This window comes from Cygnus olor, chromosome 3, assembly GCF_009769625.2.
Source record: "Cygnus olor isolate bCygOlo1 chromosome 3, bCygOlo1.pri.v2, whole genome shotgun sequence".
Taxonomy (NCBI): Eukaryota; Metazoa; Chordata; class Aves; order Anseriformes; family Anatidae; genus Cygnus; species Cygnus olor.
Window position 1 is genome coordinate 109,099,290 of NC_049171.1, and position 19,253 is coordinate 109,118,542.

The 19,253-nt window shown below is 42.4% G+C and overlaps 1 protein-coding gene across 4 annotated transcripts; it reads right to left on the reverse strand.

Annotated features, from left to right (window-relative positions):
• Positions 1-532: 532 nt before the first annotated feature.
• On the reverse strand, positions 533-19,253 carry DHX57 (DExH-box helicase 57). Of its 4 annotated transcripts, none has more exons than XM_040553114.1 (24): positions 18,938-19,251; positions 18,410-18,666; positions 17,640-17,792; positions 17,196-17,366; positions 15,710-16,521; positions 14,268-14,461; positions 13,568-13,689; positions 13,107-13,302; positions 12,167-12,291; positions 11,028-11,161; positions 10,328-10,382; positions 9,060-9,262; positions 7,919-8,035; positions 7,468-7,564; positions 6,562-6,735; positions 6,115-6,315; positions 5,383-5,659; positions 4,157-4,252; positions 3,976-4,059; positions 3,700-3,837; positions 3,286-3,360; positions 2,657-2,791; positions 1,448-1,648; positions 533-1,352 (listed from the first exon to the last, which is right to left on the reverse strand). In XM_040553114.1, the coding sequence occupies exons 2-24, from the start codon at positions 18,655-18,657 to the stop codon at positions 1,209-1,211; spliced, it is 4,152 nt and encodes a 1,383-aa protein (XP_040409048.1). In that variant the 5' UTR covers positions 18,658-18,666; positions 18,938-19,251; the 3' UTR covers positions 533-1,208. The 4 variants fall into 4 exon arrangements, 3 of the variants coding, with proteins under 3 accessions (XP_040409048.1, XP_040409049.1, XP_040409047.1); XM_040553115.1 differs by having other exon boundaries at positions 18,425-18,666; positions 18,938-19,250; XM_040553113.1 differs by having other exon boundaries at positions 18,410-19,251.

The following is a 19,253-nucleotide window of genomic DNA, read 5'->3' on the forward strand; positions in this document are numbered from 1 at the left end:
TCTTCTGCCAGCACCAAGATGCAGGCAAGGTATAGCCTTGTGCAGGTGAATACTCTGCAGAGCCCATCCTACTGTACCTTTAGGCAGCCTTGGCTCACCTTCGTGACCTTTTTCTGCCTCATGCAAGGCTGTGTTGCTGTGAAACCACTTCTACATAAATGTGAATGTCTTGAAAAATGCCCCCCTCAGCTTGAAGGCTACTTCTAGGCAGGTCCTGGGGTAGAGAGGGTTGCTCTGTTTCTGCTACCACAGCTGACAGTGTTCTTTCACTTAAGGCACTCGCTGTTATTTGCAATTGCTATTACACCAAACAGCTCAGCTGTAGTGATGTTAAGCACTGCAAACAAGCCAAGTCAAAGAGAAGTAAGTTCATCATCACTGTAGCATTCGTCACACACTTCTGTTACCAGTCTGTGCTTCCCCAGATCAAGACTATCTAAAAGCTTCCAAACAAAAAAAAATCTTCCAGATGTATAAGGGGGGCAAGAGGAATACCACCCCCAGAAGTTTAACAGCAAGCAGTATCATCCATCCAAGGAGCCATTTTTAATGGGCTGCAGCAGTCCATCTCAGCTGTTTTCCAGAGCTCAGGGGCTCCAGAGCCCCTCTTTCAGGGGAAACATCCACTTTTTTCCTGCAGTTAATACATTCCAACCACAGCAGTCTGCACTGATCCAGCAAGTTACTCCAACTGAACTTTTACAGTATCTCATTTTAAGGGCTTTGGGTTAAACTGGAAGCAAATCAATTCCTGCTCAGCCAAGACTGACTACATCGGTGAAGTCTTGGTCAAAAATGTTGAGGTGAATTTCAACTGATTTAAAGAGCAGCTGCTTTCAGACATCATTATTCCAAGAAGCAGCTAGGTAGCGGTATTTTTGTGACCAGAAAACATTCCCAGGATGGTTTTGCAGAAAAACACTCTGCTTTTCTTAGTGGAGGTTTCTGTTCCTCCTGTAAGATTTACCCTTTTCCCATGTCCCAGTGTGGATTGTAAACAACGTTATTTTCAACAAGAAAGCTCTCTGCAAACAGTCAAAAAAAAAAAACAAAAAACAAAAAACCACCTGTCAATAGCACGGCTGCCAACTTGGTCTTTCAGAGATCAGCGCCGTGTTTTGAGACAATAAATACATAAAGACACCGATGTTACTTGGTGTGGTCTCAGGCAGTAGCAAACTGAGTTTTCACAGAGAGCTGTGCACACATTACTGTGTGGTCACAAGCTTTACAATCATACCAATGATCCGAGAGCCACGGGGGCACATGCATAAATCCATGCTGGGGTTCTTGATTTTATCCTGCAGCAACTGGTCCAGTTCACAACGTAGCTCTTTCACCAGCTCGGCGACCTAGCACGTGGTAAAACACAGAGGTGAGCGTAAGGCTCCTGAAGTGCAGTTCCTGCACTGCCCTGCCCTGCCAGCATTCTCCCTTCTTTCATTACCTGGTGAGAGGCAGCCACGAAGCGGATCCATCCGTCATCCAGAGAGATGACAAATTCTCCCTTCTGCAGCTGCATGTGAACCTGCCCGCCTCCGAGCAGGACCAGCGGGTACACGGACACCATGCTGCAGTCTCGGATGAACACGCGGCTGGTCTTGATCTTCTCGTGATACACCAGGTAGGGGCTCTCAAAGTGCCGAGTCTGGAACGGCAGAGCCCCAAAGGCTGTGGTTAACTATCGAGCATGTGTACACAACACCCTTGTTACAGCACCACCTCTGTTTTGACCTGCTCAAGCAAATATGGGATTGCCTGCCTCTTCTAAGGCTGAGAGGAACAGCAAACGTACCTAAATGTGTCTGCATGATTAACAGACTCTCTCCAATCCATGAGAGCTGCCATCAACTTTGCCAATTATCCCTTGCTCCTTCCCCCTTTGCAGTGAGCATGTCAGCAATCAGTTAAGTTATCAGTTGCCTCAAGGCCCCAAATTCTTTTCATGCTATGGAGATTTTTATGTGTGCATTTGTTACATTCTTCTTAAAACAAGAATGATGAACAGTCCAAAGCCTTTATAATCCCATCTTACAGTTAATGATAAAAATCCCATGCTTTAAGCAAGTAATTTATAACCTGGAAAAGCACTGAATCATCAAACATGGAGAGAGACAGACAGGCAAGTGTTACCATACATCATGGCAGAGATAGAAGAGCTCTTACCTAAAAATAGCTATTAAGCTAGAAAGAAAATTAACTAAATTTGAGGACCCATGGAGAAACAGAGTATACCCATGGATTATGAATTATAGATTACAACCAATAAGTAACAGTTGATGAAACAAAGCCTGCGGCGGGGAGGGGTTGGGTTATCTACGTGTACAAAGTTGCTACACACACATGCCATCTGAGTACAGAGGGAAAGCCAGGGAAAAGCATTGCAACGGCAATTCTGTGTGCAGCTTTGTAGACAGAGTTATAGCAAAACATGCTCTGCATCTGCTAAGTTCCACTCCAGAAATTGGAGTTTAACTGTGTGCCCAAGAGGACGCTCTTAACTCTGGAATACACCATTATTTATAATCCTAGCAGGGGGGCTATTCAATCATGAAGAATTTTTAAACATCAAAAGGGACCCTCGCTAATCTCAACTGTTCAGGTAAAGGTGATTTCTTTTATAAAAACAATGTTTGTAGAAAAAAAAAATCCTGACCTGATAATTCACAGATGAAGGGTGAATGTGAACATAACCATCATTTTTGGTAACAAACTTCAGCTCTTCTGCTTTTGGTTGCATTTTGACCGCTCCTGTACTGGTCTTCTGGTATTTGCCCTCTGGCTTTTTCACCTGTAAGGTAGGACAAAAATTTGGAGAAGTCTACTGTACCAGAACGCTGAATTCACCTTTTTTAACTTATGTTTTAATTTCATCAACAATAGAAATTCTCAAGTAGTAACAAGTCAAGTCACTAGAGACAGATGATACACTCCAGGTGCTGTCTAAACTCTCACAGTTCATTTGTAACCAGGATCTTACAAAAAATTGTAATTTAAAGTAGGTTCTTAAAAACACTTGCTGCTGGCATATATGTGACACTGAAAGCTACTGCAGGAACAGCAACAGTATCAAGCAATACAAAAGGGAATTTGGCGACCTGGCTCTGACACTACAAGCCACAAACTTTTGGCAATCTAAACGGGGCTCAAGTCTGCCAGTCAGCCCATGCTGAAAGCTGGCAGTGTGGATGTGCTGCACAGCAGGAGCGTTCTTCTGAATGAAATGAAAGAACTTGAAAATGAAAGAACTTGAAAGAAAGAAAAAAAAAAAAGGCATTCTTTTACCTGGACAACGTTGGGATACAGCGCAGCACACAACATAGCTGAGATCAGCTTGATGTTCTCTGCATTCGAATTTGCCTATTAAGTTAATGCACAAATTAGGTATCCTACGAGTAAGTCAAAAGACAAAGCCCCATTTCTGGAATGAGTCAATCACTGAAACCAGTTTCCTTCTATAGCAGCACTGCTGTGTTTTACAGGGAAGGACCAGTTTTTGGTCCTAAGGTCTCAGGCTAGACTGAGGCTGTCTTGCCCCCTCCATCAATTTGGAGCAAAATTGGAAAGAAAACACAAATTGTCCCAAAGCACAGTGAGACACCACAGCTACCAAGCCCTTACCACCCATCACGTAGCCCTGGAAGATCTCTCAACGCAATTCTGTTCCCAAAATACGGTCTGCACTAACACCAGCATTACCTCTTCTCCTGTGGCATCCAACACGCCATCGCCTCCTTGGGACCACTTCCTCTCAATGTCCCGGGCTCTTAATCCCTCCTTCACAAACCCAATGTCAGAAAGCAGTTCTGTGAACTGCCTTTTCAGACTGGCAATTTCCTACAAACAGACAAAGAAAATTTGGTGATGCATGACCCATGGAGGCAAGAGAGTCCTAACAAGTTCTCAGCTGAGGCACCAGAACTTCCCCTTGGTGTCTCAACCAGTCCCTGCACGAGGCGACTAAAACTGACTTACCTGAAGAACTCTTCCTGATAAGAAGTTCTCCCTGCAGTAGTTGTAGCTTGCTTGAGACCCCTCTTTGGTACTTAAACGCCATCCCTAATTGAGAGGATGGGGAAAACCTTAACTAAAATATAACAGCTTGAATTTCAGTACATCACAAACCTCTGACAGAGGCTACTGACTTTTAGCTCACCTTATAAGCCTGGAGAAGAGCCAGATAGTCGCTGTTTCCTACTGCAAACTCTAACTTCTTTTTGTTTGCTTCTTCCCTTTTATCCCAAGGGGACACCTAGACAGGCAGTAACAGATTAATCCTCTCACTCTCCTCGCAATGCAGACATGGCATCCCAAGAGCTGCATGGTACACCACCTCTGGTAATTTGACAGCAGCTCACAGGTCAGCCCGAAAATTGTCTCCGTAGACAACACAAAGAGGCGTTCAAAAATGCACAGTCAACAGCAGAGTACCTAAGCCCGTTGCCCTGCCTAACCCCAGGAGATGCAAAGGCAAATTTATGATTGAGCAGTTCACAGAAAATATTAATTCATGGCACACAGCCAAAGCGCCAACAAGGTGAAAAATACAATTTGAAAAATCTTAGCAAGTTAGTGGAGCCGAAGCTCATATAAGAATGCTTGTAATAGAGAAGAGCACAGCAAGTCTAAAATCCACTTGAGTCAGAGAGAAGGTGACAGTAACTTGGGAAATTCGAGAAGCTGGGGTTAAGTTATTCCGTTTCAGAATACAGAGACTTATACAGCGCCTGGACTTGAAATGCTGTAGAAAATCTCTTAGAAGCATAAGGAAAACAAAATGCAATTTAATAACTAGAACAATCTATTCCCATTTCTTTCACAACTACCCTTAACATAAACTACTTGCACTCCTACTGATAGCAAATCAAAACCTCAACAAAGTCTGATTTTTCACACAAGTCCACATTGCAACAGAAGATTAACAACAGTAAGAGCACCTGTAAGCACAGCAGCTAACTCAAAAAGCCAAAGTGAGAGCGAACATACAAAAAGATCGAATCTGAACTCTGTATTCATAGCTCAGATGTGCCAGCTTCATTATCATCACTATTTTGTCATTATTTCTAACGGCTTCTAACATTCACTTTCAATTTTTACACTAAATCTGGGCACAATGGATTGGCTGTACTTACTCATTCAGATTAAAACTAATCCCCACATTGTTCCTACTGCTCACTCACAGATAACATTCATGTCACTGTTGCATGATTTTGTTCATCTGCTTATAACGACTTTTAATGAGCAATGCATTAACATACAAACAAGGTAAGCTAGAAAGAAGAATTAAAATGCTCAAGTGTAGTGTGCGGCCAGTTTCAACAGCATTCACTGCTGCATGAAAGCACTGCTTTCAAAGCCAGGAGCGTGGTTAAGATTACTTACAAAAGGTGACTTGAACGCCAGACTGGCAGCTATAGTTAGTGCAGGATCCAGGCAGCGGAAGATGGTGCCAAACAGCATGAGTTTGCCAATCCTGACATCAACGGGCAGGGAAGCCAAGTGATATCCCAAAGGGGTGAGCTTTTCGTCTGGAGTTAGCGCTCCCAAGTCTTGTAGTCGCAGCTTTGATGCCCGCAAAGACTCAGTTCTAGGGGGCTCAATTAGTCGTGATAAGACAGAGTGAAGACTCTGTGCAGAAAACATCTCCAGAATCTTAATTCTTAAGGAGGGAAAGAAATTAAAAAGAAAAAAAAAAAAAGCAGCTTAGTTCTGTACACAGGACACACGAGCAAGGGTTTATCGTAAAACACACTTCTATGGGAGAATGTAATGTACAGAGACAAACATCTACTGTGGGCCTGGAGTACAGGAACCCAACCGTCTTCTCAGGTGATGAGAGACCTTTTTCTTTTTCTTATTTATTTTTCTTATTAGACCTTGTCTAATAAGAGCTAAGGACTGAAGAAGGATCAGGAGACCTGAGGGAGCATACAATTAGATCTCTGGATGCAGAGGCCACGTGACAGCAAGATCAGGAGAACCTGACATCTCCAGAGCAAGTCTCTTGGTTTCCTGATTCTAGAAACTACTTGGTAACAGATGCTCCCTGCAGTGGAGAAAGGACGTTCTGCACCCTGGCTCTTTCAGGCAATAGAGGAACGGCTAACAGCTCACCTTAGACAAAGCTGCTCCAAGGGCACTCTCTGTATTTCTGGTAACTGCTCTTTTATGAGCTGATGGTTATAGTGATGGCTGCTGAAAAGATGAAAGCAGACACCTGAGGCTACACGGCCTGCTCGACCTTTCCTTTGCAGAGCATTGGCCCTGGACACAAACGTGTCTTCCAGACTTTCCATTCCTTTGCTTGGGTCATATCTAGAGGAGAGCAAGAAACAGGTTTACATTCAGGAGCACGGAGTGAACGAGCTGGAGCTCAAGCAGACGGATGCGGCCAACTTCTGTATGGATACGGTTCCCACCCATCACTTTGGATCTGGGTCCAGACTGGCTCCCCCACTTTGCAGCAGCTTTCTGCAGATCAAGCTCCCCTAAGTTTTTCCCAGCTCTTTGGAAAGCTGAAGTATGCAGCTCAAGGCACAGAGCAGGAATGAATCCCAGTACCTTTTCTCTTTCATTTTTCCAGAATCAATCACATAGACCACATCGTCAATGGTGACAGATGTTTCTGCAATGTTTGTAGAGATGATGATTTTGATAACTCCTGCAGGAGGCCTGAGGAACACAGACTGCTGTTCTTCACTGGACAGCGAAGAATGAAGCGGATAAACAACACACCTGGAGGAAAAGTATGAGAGCACGCTCAGTTCATCTTCAGCTTTTTCCCCTCCTGGGAACTGTCTGCCTGTATGTACTTTTGCACGAGATATTGCACACAGCCATTCAAAGAACAGCAAACTACTCTGCCATATCACCTTTAAACATGTTCTAATGGAAGGTGGAGAAATTTTCAGAAGGGAAAGGTCTCGGAATTGCGATGAACAAAAATTCTCTCTTTTGAAGAGCCCAGAACATGCCATTTATAAGGCCAGGCTGGAAGAAATCACTCCAGTCAACATTGCCACCAACATCTGTGTGACAACAGTTTAGACAAAGAGATCCAGTTACACCTCCACGTAACAATCTAACGCCAAATACAACCACAAAAACAGCTGAAGGCATTTCAGCAAACCTTCTGAAAGAGAACAAGAGCTGAGGTGAAGTTTTCAGCAGTTCACTGGATCTTGCAGAGCACAGAGTGGAGAACACTCAGCACTAGGATCTCTGAGAACCACAACTTAACCAGATTAATAAAAACTGACACCTTTCAGCTTCCTGAGCTGAGAAGAAGAAAACAAACAGAACAAGTCACTATGATAGCAGAATAGGAATTACCTTGACTGGGACCTTCATATCACAAACTCATACATTTAATAACCTTTATTTGTCCCTGGATAAAGGTAGGCTTTGTGCAGGAAGCCACTCTTTATTTATGGGTAGACTGATAATCTGGGAGCTTTTCTGCCTTACCTATTGCTGTGCCTGTTATTAAAAAGGGCGTTAGACTGGAGTTGCTCATAAAGCATCTTGATTTCTGCTAGACCAGGCAAAAATACCAAGACAGCACCTAAATATGTCAATTTAAAAAATAAAAATAAAAATCAGTCAACAGAAATGACAGCATATGTTGTTATTAACATGCAGAAGGCCCAAGGCAAAACTCCAGTTTTGCAGTTATTGTACAAGAAGCGTATGGGCTGCAACAATTCCTCATCAAAGACTTTCCAAAGTAGACAATTCTCTCATCTTCCCCATCCTATGCATAGCAGGGGCTTTGTTACTCACACAGAACTTTTTTTTTTTCCAAAAGTGATCAGTGAACACAGAAACTTTGCATGCAAAACATTAGCTTGGGGCTGTCCACAAGCACACAGCCGCCATGAATCTACTTTGGTTTTTCCCTCAAGGACAGTGAAATTACCTGGGGGGTACGAATGTTTACCAGCAACTATCCACTCCAGCAAGGCTTCAATTAATTCCAGATTAACCTTGTCCAAATCCATGACAGACATTGTTTTCAACACCGTCTTGTTAACCCCTGGGGAAAAAGAAATAAAACACATGGTTAAGTCCATCTCTTATACAACACACATGCTGGATACACTGAACCACTGTGGCTGCACAGCCAGCCACACCTTGGCTTAAATAGTATCTTGCTGAGACTAGGCAGAGGTAGCCTCATAAGTCACTCAGGGTGTCACATTCCCCCTGTTGTGCTTTCCCCTGTTCCAGCTCTTCCCTTCTTATCAGGGCTCACACCCGCCCTGCACAGAGCCTAGACCAGGATTTATCTACCAGCAGAACGACACGTGCACATTCTAGTGGTAAGAGGAGATGAAAGCCTTCATACAGTCGTCTACTGATACCTTCAAGTCTACATTCTCAAGCTCTCTCTTCTCCCTTCCTGTGTTTCTTACACCACCTCAAAACCAGACCAATTCCACTCCCGTTCTGAGATGCTGACTGTTCAGCAGGAATGTGAAGAGCAATCGAGAGCAACGACTCTCGCTCATTACCACTGGGGAGCTCACCACCAGGGTGTGCAGAGAAGAGCTCTTCAGGACTAAGCACAGGGATTATTGTGTTGTAGAGAGTGTGTGAAGTTAATGGAACGGTCTCCCCCTCTCATTAAGCCTTTCACAGAATGGCTACTTTTCTCAAGGAAGGCTTGTGATAATGAAGTGATCTCCTTGGTGCTCGAGGAAGATGCATGCTGTGCTTTATGTAAAGCTGCTTCAGCAAGAACAGGTAAAGAGGGGAAAGTGAAAGTCAACAAGGCATCTGAAAAAAAAGGTAGCTGAAAATTGTCCCTTTTCAGATGCTTAAAACCAGTTTGCAGCCAAGATGTTTGTTCTAGTTTAAGAGAATTGTTTCCTTTTTTTTTTTTTTTTTAAGCTGACAGGAGGTTTCTAATCTCACCTAGAAAGTAGCAAGTAGCAACCTGCTTAATTTCACCACCACAGAACTCTGAATAATATACATGCAGTCAGTATACAATATGCTAGCATACCATGCTGTTGTACAAATGTTATACACCAATTTATTAGATTTAAGGAGCTCACCTTTATATCGTGTCAGAAGCTGCTTCAGAGTTAATTTTTGGTCTGGGTCTGAATCCTTGACAGCTGTGTCAGTGGCTTCCAGAAGGCCAGCACGTCTCAGATCCTCCTCTACTTCTTCAAATGCTGTTCTTCTGTGTCTTCCATTCAGTTTGTTTTCTTGCTTTACCTTGCGCCTGTAGGGACTGCTGTCCTCTAAGACGTACCTGAACAGCAGAAGAATGTTCAGTGGCAAAGAAAGAAGCCTAACAGTCTCGACGTAATAATTAGCTACAGAGATACGGTATCAAAAATATACCAAGTTCCTCTCAGTTTTATTTAAAAGGCAGCTGCAAAAGCAGAGATAGTAAAAAGACTGGGAATTTTACTTCACACTTATTTCAATTCATGCTACTGCTCCACCTCCATTCTAAGGACAGGAAAAGCAGTACTTCTGAACTGGATTCAATTTTACTGGTGGAAAGGCATGGGTAAGCAAGCTGTTAACTCCCTGTGTAGCTCAAGTATTTGGTAGCTTTGACTTTAGGGCAAGGGAGTTCCAGAATAGACTGATGGTCAAAAAAGCCTGATCACTTGCAGTGCAACTCTCTCTCTTCTGAGTGCTGAAATTTTTAGCCAGCTCTGGGGGTAAAAGGAGAGGTGTTCTGCCATACTGGCATGTTAAGTCTTTTAAAAGCTGTCATGACAAATACTAGGACTGCAAATGTGATCTTAATAGCTAAGCGGGCAGCTCAGAGCAACAATCTGCAAATAATTTACAACAGCTGATCAATTTACTATCTCAAATATCTGAGCTGCTGGGACTCTCCAGTAGCTACAGCTGATAACAGAAATCACTGTCTCACTTTCTGCTGCAAGATGAGGCTTACAAATGGGAACTGTTTGGTACCATGCATCTTTCACCTTCGGTGCTGGAATCTAACTTCACATTTCTTTTGCTTGCCATTGTCTAACCACCACCGAAACAAGAGTGGATGAGAAGTCTGTCAATACACAGGCACTGACAAACTCCTCATGGCAAAGTTCACTTCTTCTTGAGTGCTTAAGTAGTATCTAATTTAGAAAGGCTTTTTGGCATAGGCATAGACCCCACTGAAGTATAAGAAGTATCTTTTACAGTCAGTGCTTTAGCAGAACTCCAGGACTGCAGGTGATGGGGAAATTTGAGAGGATCTCATTTTTAAATTTACGTACAGATCTAGTGCAGTCTCAAGGCCAACCGTGCAACCTCAAGTACCAAATACATCTGAGAACATTTGGCAATTCCATACCTCGTCATTGCAATCACATCTTCCAGAAAAAACTGATCCACAGGAAACGTTCGACCTAAAAGGAAATGCAAGAATAAATCTACATGCCACGCAACACCCACAGAAGAGTGAAAAGACAAAAGATGACCCTTATTTCATACAGGTTATTACTTTACACGCTGGCTCCACAGCTTTAATCCCTACTCCACCTCTGTGACCGAAGAAAACGAACGGGGGACTCTCCGTCTATACTGTGCTCTTCACTGTAATTTCTGTCTAAAGCAAGCAGTGGATGTTTTCCAAGCATGGTTTGGTGACAGGCACACACACTGTCAGAGGAGGGCTGATACGCTTATGGGAAGTTTCAGCTGTGGTGAAACTAGCTCAGGGAACCATGCCATGTGTATCTTGTCATTTTTGGCTTTTTGGGAAGGATATTCTGCTGGTGTAAAGCAAGCACCAAAAACATTCGATTTCCAAGACTTTTCTCATAAATCTCACGAGTCTTTCCTTCTAAGCACTTGTAATCATAGTTCTTGTAGAAATCCTCATCTTGCCACTTTACAAAATTAGCCCTTGTCTGAAGTCTGAGTTAAAATGATCTTTTTACTATTCACCACTGACTTGCACAGGAATAAAAAACACCTCACAAGCAGAAAAACTGAAACCAAACCTCTAAAACAACAAATGTTGACAAGATAATAAAAATGACTGTTATCACCTGGTATGTTAATAATTGGACAGGAGTGAAAGTACTGAGAAAAAAGCTCTGCATTCAAGGTGGCACTCATTAGTATAATGCGCAGGTCTGGCCTCTGAACCATTATATCCTTCAAAACCAGCAGCAAGAAGTCACTGAAGAAAACAAGCAAAAAGACATTTGAATTTCTCCAGTGTTAGCTTTTAGATCTCTTTTTATCCTCCCTATTCTCTCCACTTTCACGGTGTTTTCAACAGCACAGCAATACCATCACATCAACAACATGAGCTTCTCAGAATGGATGGAGGCTAATAATGCAGTATATTAACGGAAGCCAATCCGCTTATTTTCTGGCTTTTCCTTACTAGAGGGTAAGGATTACTTGGCAAATTTATTTAAACAATGAAAAGCTCTGGTTACGTTATAAATTAATTGCAATAATGACAAGACAAGAGCATTAGATGACAAACTAACTGAAAGTAATAAATGAGTCATTTTTGCTCCTTCCCTACTGGAAGAGCCTCTTGAACTTATCCACTCTTCCCTGGTCACTGTATTTTCCCCTACATATTATAGCTTTTGTGGCATGCCTAGAGAACTGGCTTCCAAATGATTTTAGATGAGAAGAAAGAAGAAATCTTGAGAGATGCACATCCTTTTACGAGGCTAAAATACAACCTGAGCTGTAGAGTAACAGGTCACAGTCAAAGTCTCCTCAGAACCCACTGCATTTCAGTGTTTCACACGGAAAGCATCAAAGAAAAGGGCCCTTGCCGCTTAGTTTTCAGAGAGAAAAAAAAGCTCCCAAAAGGAGGAATGTGAAGAATTAAGGTATTTGTTAAAAGCTGAAGCAAAGGAGGAATAAGAAGCAGACAACTGTGGTTAAAAAGCTACAGAACTCTCCAGCCCTATTCAAAACTTCTTTTCAACAGCACTGCCAGGTGCTGGTAGATTGGAAGCACAGAAATTAAGAGAGATGTGCTTTCTTTGCAAACTGCTACAACACAGCATCCTGTTGCCCCAAAACAAAAACCTAAAACCGGACTCCTCCCACTACCCCACATTACTGCCACGAATGACTTCAGATGCTTGGATCTTAATCACCTTTATCCTTCTGATTGTGTTTCTTCATTTTGCTTACGGGATAAAAGATTATTTACCTTTCTTCTGTTCTTTCATGAACTTCATCGACAATAACATGCGTGATTCCCTGCAGTGTCAGATCTCCTTCCAGCCTTCTCAACAGCACACCGGTAGTGCAGTACAACAGTCTGGTAGCTGAGGACTGGAAAGGTGAAACAAAGCACTTGGTTGAACTTTGAACAACTTAATATAGTGCAAAGAGAGCGCCACTGTAAAGCGTTCAGTTTCAGCTGACTGCCAGGTATGACAGACGGGAAACGTATAATTCTTGCTGGAGACAGAACTGGACGATTTTTCTTTGATGACTAAACCTTAAGAGTATCTGCTTCTCACCTAAGAGCATTGCTAACTATAACATGTAAACAAAAAAATCTGAACTGTTTTTCCTTTGGAATTTGCTTTGTGATAAAAAACTCAGATCTCTGTCCCTAGAAAGATTCAATGAATCTGAGCATGCAATTTTACACATATTTCTTGGAAAAAAGCAATCAGCTGGAATGAAGATAAAATTTCACTTCCAGGACACCAGTTTAAATTCAGTTCCTCCTTCTGGTTGACTGAAGCTGTAAGCTTCAATCTCCACTTGGAGACAAATGGGAACAGAGATGTGGAAATGAAGTCAGCAGCCTCAGACAACCTTTCCGAGGACAGAAGTATTACTCGTACCCTCAGACCCTTCATCCACAGTCTCAACAGAAACAACACGACAAGTCATAGCACTTCCACTCTCATTCTGTAAAGCGGACCATGCAAATGGGGATGAAATAAAACAAGATGTATTTTACAATATAATATAAAACAGGTGATGATGAACAGATCATCAACATGATGAACAGATGAACAACACTTGCTGATCTTACTATATAGTGGATACAGGACAGAGATTCTGTATGCTAGACAAACACTACACATGTTTTAATAGAACTAAATGAAAGCCAACAAGCAAAGCATACATGCCTTTACGCTTTCTAGGCGGATCTGATATCCGACAGTCAGCCCAATCCGTTCTGTTCTTTCTTTGGCTACACGTTCAGCCACTGAAATGGCAGAGATCCTGCGAGGCTGAGTACAGATGATGTTTGCAACTTTGTTTGGAGAACCTTGCAGTGAAGCATCCAAAATAAACTGAGGAATCTGAGTGGTTTTCCCACATCTGCATGACAAAATCAGGCATCAATTAAAAGCAAACAAACAAACAAACAAACAATAAATATCTTCCATCCACATCAATTAAGATGACTGTATTCCACTTGAAATTTGTTTCGCTAACGTCATATTTTACACAAACCTTATCTATGATTGCTGTCACTGGTCATGGATGAACTACAACCCTAACCTTTCCAAGACATGGCTATGTGTTGCATTCTTCTGTGTATAGTTTGATACACAAAGTCTGTTATGTACAACCACACCCTTACCCTGTCATGCCGCTCACGACAAGAACTTGGTGGCTCTTCATGAAATCAAGAATGGTTTCTCTTTCTTGCCATGCAGGGAGCTTCTGTCTTTCATGCAACATGGACTGGAAGCGTCTAGAAGACTGATACACAGAAAACAACATAGAAAAAATGGTACTTGTGGACAGTCCTGTCCTGGATTCAACAATTTTAGATGTTAACAGTCCTCCTGGCTTTAATCTGACTTCCTGCATACAATAACCCACCATTTCTTTTCCTTGCATCATGTTTTTCTATAAAGTAGAGCAAAAGGATACATTCTAAAAAGCCAAACTGCTGCTGCTGTTATTCTCAGAAGTACTGAACGTATCTTAGCAAGCGGAAGTACTCTGAGCAATCTTCTACCAAGGTATCTAATCTGATACTCAGATAAAAGCTCCCAGATAAAAACTGCAATTGGTTTTTCTTTTCTAACTCTGACAGCAGCAAAACTCAGCTTTGCAAGATTCCTTACTGGTTGCTCAAAGGCAGCAGAATCGTATCGATGAACTTGTGGCTTCTGCATCAAGACCAAGATGCAGAATGAATTGTTAGCTGAACTCCTGGAAGATGAGCAGCACGGTAGTAAGAAAACAACTGGAGTGAAACAGCAGCTCCTTGTTTTAATATTTATTTCTCTAAAACAAGCATGAAAACAGGTATTCTGTTCTGTATACTATACCTTTTTCAGCCGAAACTGCGTGCAGAGTTTAACATTTTCATTATACAGAGACTTTGCTTGCACGTCATACTTTCTGGAAAGCTTTTTCTTGAGGTTCACGTAACTCTCATTCTCCACGACAACTTGTTCAGGCTCGTCTTCCTCCTCCTCTTCTGCCACTTCTTCTTCCTCCTGAGGCTCTGTCACTGTTGAGGCTTGAGACAGAGAACATACAGTTAGGTATTCTTATTATGAAGATACATGACCCCATCAGCACTGTAGAGAAAAGACACACATTCCAGGAGCATTTTCAATAAAGAATCTTGCTAGGCAGGAGATGAGGATCTACAGGACAGTTTTTGACACGCATTTAGTTCAACACTACCAGCAAAGCTCCCCTCACCCTGTCAAACAAAACACAACTTCTCCAGCTCCATTCCACTTGTCACTGCACCTGCACCAGCGCTGCTCTGCAGCACCACGGTCTGGGTGGCTGCGTGGTGAACCTGACTGGCAACATTTTGCCTTCCTGAGTGTTTTTGATCCACTGCAGCTCCCCTCTCCAATCCACTGCATGACCACTTGCATGCAGCACAATACTGCGATGGCAACACCAGCCTAAACTAATTAAAACTACGCTTTAAGTAGTAGGCCACTGCCAAGTACTTTTAAACCAAGGCTGAAACTGGACCAGACACTTTGGTTCCTACTGCCTATCAAATTTATATTTTTCTGTGGAGCTGTTAAAAAAAAAAAAAAGGAATAATCTGTTTTCATGATTCAGGTGCTCTAAAATGTCATGCTATTATTCTCGCAAGCTCTCTTTAAGCAAGTTTGCCTTAGATAAAACAGCTTTGGAATTGACAGCTAGGTCATCTATGCTATGAAGTTGCTTGTCAGCCTGCCATAAAAGACAGAGCGCTGCAATTCTCCCCCTAAAAAAAAAAAAAAAAAGTACCAAGAGAACCAATGCAGACTTGTTTGCAACATTTACTCAGCCTTATATCCAACTTTACAAAATTAATTGTGAGGAAGGGTTGGTAATCGTATTTTTTCTTCTAAAAAGATGCTTCTGAATTGGTGAGTAGCAGATGCACAAAAGCTTGGAAACAACCTGCCCCATTCCCTTCCAAATACACAACAGGCCAGTCTTGGTGAGCTCACATCCCACCTCTCAATGGCTTTTTAATCGAGCGTGTGGGAACAGGCCTCGTTCACTCTGCCAACCTGAAGTCATTACTTCTACACTTCTTTTGCTCACTTCTCGCCAGCAGAAAACCCTTCTGCTGCAGCTTTATTAAGAAAGGGACTTCCTGCAGCACAGGCAGATTATAGATCTGGCTCACCACATGACCTTAATTCCAGAAATAGATTTGGAAGAGGCACCTGATTCTGCTCCTTGCCTTCTCCTTTTTTTTTTTTTTTTTTTAAACCCAGAACCCCTAGAGGGAAATTTGGTGTACCTTCTGACATTTGGTTTGAAGCAGATGTACTCTCTGCATGTAGCTTTCCTGGAGGCGTTGCCAGCAGGGACACTGGAGGAGTGCTGTATTTGTGGTAAGTATTTTCAAGTAACTTGCTTATTTCAGATTCATCTTCTAAGCAAGTCACCAACGCGTACACCACAGGTTCGTGAGACTCTGCAGCTATCAAGGCCTTCCCAAAAAGGAATTCAGCAATGTGCAATCGACAGGCGAGAGGTAGATTCTCATCAGTGGAATAAAATGCCACAAGAGGTGCCTGCAGTGGATACTTGTTTTCTTCAGGAAATCTTACTTCAAGTTCATATATGGGACCATCACTGTTAGTTCTGAGATGAGAATCATCTACAGAGTTCTTGGCTGATCTCAGTGGGTGGTTTGGAGGGAATTCATGTCCGAATCTGCATTTTGAACCAAACTTGCAGCCTCCTTGGAGATAAAATTTACATATTTCTTTTGAAGTCTGCTTTGCTGTGTCCCTCGTACAACCACCCTTTTGTTTAGATTTGCTGAGCCTGTTCGTTAGGTATTCCAGTTCCAATCCAAAAGTCCAAACTCTGTTTTGAATTCTTTCTACAAATTTTTCTCCATAGATTGACCGGAGGACAAACGCCTCTTCTTGTCTCTGTTCTAAACATTCTTCTCGACTGGCCTGAGCAGCTGCTGTAGAAACCTGCATCTTCTCTCCATATCTCTCGGCAAAGCACTGCAGCAGCAAATGCTCCAAAGACGCCCCAATATTACCATTGCAGGATCTCAGTACCATCCTACAACGCTCACTGTCAAAACCATACCTGCAACGAAACAGAGACAACGTGGCAACAAGTGAGTGACACACTACGAAACAAAATAACCACAGATCTCCTTCACTAGGCTGGCAGTAAGGAAGCACGAGATCCTATTGCTACTACTGAAAAAACAGAACTCCCACAGTCTGTTGTTTATAAGGTAATAAATTAGTTTATGGGGCAACTGTCTCACATCTCAGAATGTAGCACATAACAGTTACATGGCTGTATTTCCCACTTGAACTGTATAAATAAAGCTCTTCAGAAAAAAAAAGAGTCCTCTCACATTGAAAATGCTGGCAAACAAAGAAAAAATAGTTAATAAATGTTCATATCTGAGCAAAATCGATGAAGAAAGATTACAAATTTTCCAAATTATACCTATCTGAAGAAACATATAAAACAGCAATGCTTCCTAAGCTTTCCCTAATACCAGTTTCATGATCCTAGAGAAAGAATTGAAAAAAATCACTGTAAAAATGATAGAATAATTTATTTTCATAAAACCATTATTTCAAGTTCATCCAGTTGAGGATCAAATTTGCAGAAAATACAAGCCTAGCAGTTCAGCACATAGAACTTCCCTGGAGTCAAGTGGAGTTCCAAGCACTGAGGGCTTACAGTGCTGAGACTAACGATTTACCTCTTTGGGATACAAGCTATTCACTGAAAAGACTCACCTGGAGAGTTTGTGCACAGCAAATGCAGACACTTCACTTTCCACAATTTTGTGCTCAGCTGCCTCAGCAGAAGACCTTGGCGTTATGTCAGAAACTTCCTGATCTGTTGACCAGCACTGTTCATCATCAAGGTAATCAGGTTCGTCATCATCTTCTCCAGAACCAGCTACTCTGATAAAAAAGAGTTATCAAATTAAAATGAAATAAGAAAAAATTATATTGCTGAATAGACAAAAATTATTCCCCTCTAATTTTAAATCCTCTACTCAAATGGGGAATTCTACTATTCCTTTCCCATAGTTAATATTGTAGAGGAACAGAGTGGATGTGAAATCACAGGATTTAAGATAATATTAAAAGTTAAGGGGTAAAAAAAGAACACTTTTTATTTCTACCAGTGTGCCTATTAAAGCGTCTAGAAGAAGTGCCTCTGTTTAAACTAACTCTGATTCAGGAGCCAGATCCTGCCCTTGAAGCTCCCGAAGAAGTTCCTTCACTCTTCTCTGATTCTCCGTTGTCATATGTATGGTCTGCAGAGGCATTTTGGCTTCAGGTCTCTGTTTCGTTTGCCCTCCTCTTCTGGCAGAGGCACTTGATCTGAAAATTAAAATTAAAACAGAACACAACAATGAGTTATCTGCCTGGCTCAAAGGATGCTGACTGAATAGGTACGTGAAGCTGAACGTTAGGATCCAACTCTGTGTTTCAAAGTAGGAAAAGGAAAATCGGACACTTCCATCAACTAAGGAGTGTTCAGTTGGGTTCATTCTTACACGACCAGGATGTGTACACCTGTGTCTGTGCACAAACAGACGCATATGTGGAGTTTATCCTATGTCACATGCAAAGTGATTTAGTAAACACTTTGCAAGGTTGTGCTCTTCTCAGACAAAGTACAGCCAAGTATTTCTAAGATAGCTTGGTCACAATACATTCTGGATACCAAATTAATTTTAATCGTTCAGCTTCTTCTTTGGAATACAAAGAAATGAATATTCCATGTTTATTAGTGCCTTCTGATCAAACATGTTTTGATATAATTTCATGGGCAAAGAAGAAAATCAGAGCTTCAAATCTTTTTTTTCTTTTTTTTTAAAAAAGAGCTTTCCCTGCTATAAAACGTTAAAAATTTAATCAAAAGATGCACGTAAAAATTGCTTCATCCTGAAACAGCTTCAGCATCCATTCGCTGTTCTGCATATTCAAACACCTACAAATTAACGAAGGACCTGGTTTCCAGCCTTGGTTCCTCGAACAGACAAAAATCATCTCCATCGTCCCAGATTTTGGTTGAACACTTCCTATTTCCGCCAAGCTGAGACTTGTTTGAACGGCCACTGCTGCTTCCTCCTCTCCCTCTTCCTCCTCCTCCTCCCCCTCTTCCTTTTCCTCCTCCTCCTCCTCCTCTCCCTCTTCCTCCTCCTCTGTTGGGCTTTCCTCTTCTCTTTGCTGCTGAACTCATGTTCTCCTGCTGAGGAAGAGAAAAAAATAGCCCTTGTTATGAATAGTTATGAAGATGATTTAGCATGTCATAACTGAGTACACATCATTTGATCTTCCATGTGATGAGAGAACAACCATTCTCAAACCACATTTAATCACCTTTATGCTCAGGTATTTGTATGCACCTGAAGCAACTTACATTCCTCCAGAACAAGTGGTTTTAGAAAACAAAAGGGCTCCTAATCTTTCTCACAGCTGTTCTGACTGCAGGTCCTCTGAAAAAATACGGAAGAGCCTACCAGCAGCGCTGCCTAGCCCTGGCGCTCCGGTTATGTCACTCCGATGGCATTTCCTCGGACATGGCAGTGCAAAGGGCAAACCTTGAGGGGATCCTCCACAGCAGAGAGCAGCCTGTGCCCGGATACCTTTCAACCTGGGCGTTCGCAGGGCTGGGAGTAAAATCCTGAAGGGAGGCTGAAGGGAAGGGTGGGATGGTGATGGTCCTTAGGGTCCCCTCCAGCCCCAACCACCCTGCGCCTACCCCAGAGCGGTGTCAGGGCAGCTCCGGGCCCAGTGGCAGGGGCTCGCCCCCAGCGCCTCAGCCCCCATTCCCCT

Excerpts from the sequence above, each read along its gene's own strand:
- DHX57 (XM_040553114.1), bottom strand. The coding sequence starts at position 18,657 with ATGAGTTCAGCAGCAAAGAGAAGAGGAAAGCCCAACAGAGGAGGAGGA. Across the intron at positions 8,036-9,059 it reads GCTTCTGACACGATATAAAG|GGGTTAACAAGACGGTGTTG; the intron begins GTGAGCTCCTTA and ends CTTTTTCCCCAG. Across the intron at positions 7,565-7,918 it reads TAAACATTCGTACCCCCCAG|GTGCTGTCTTGGTATTTTTG; the intron begins GTAATTTCACTG and ends TGACATATTTAG.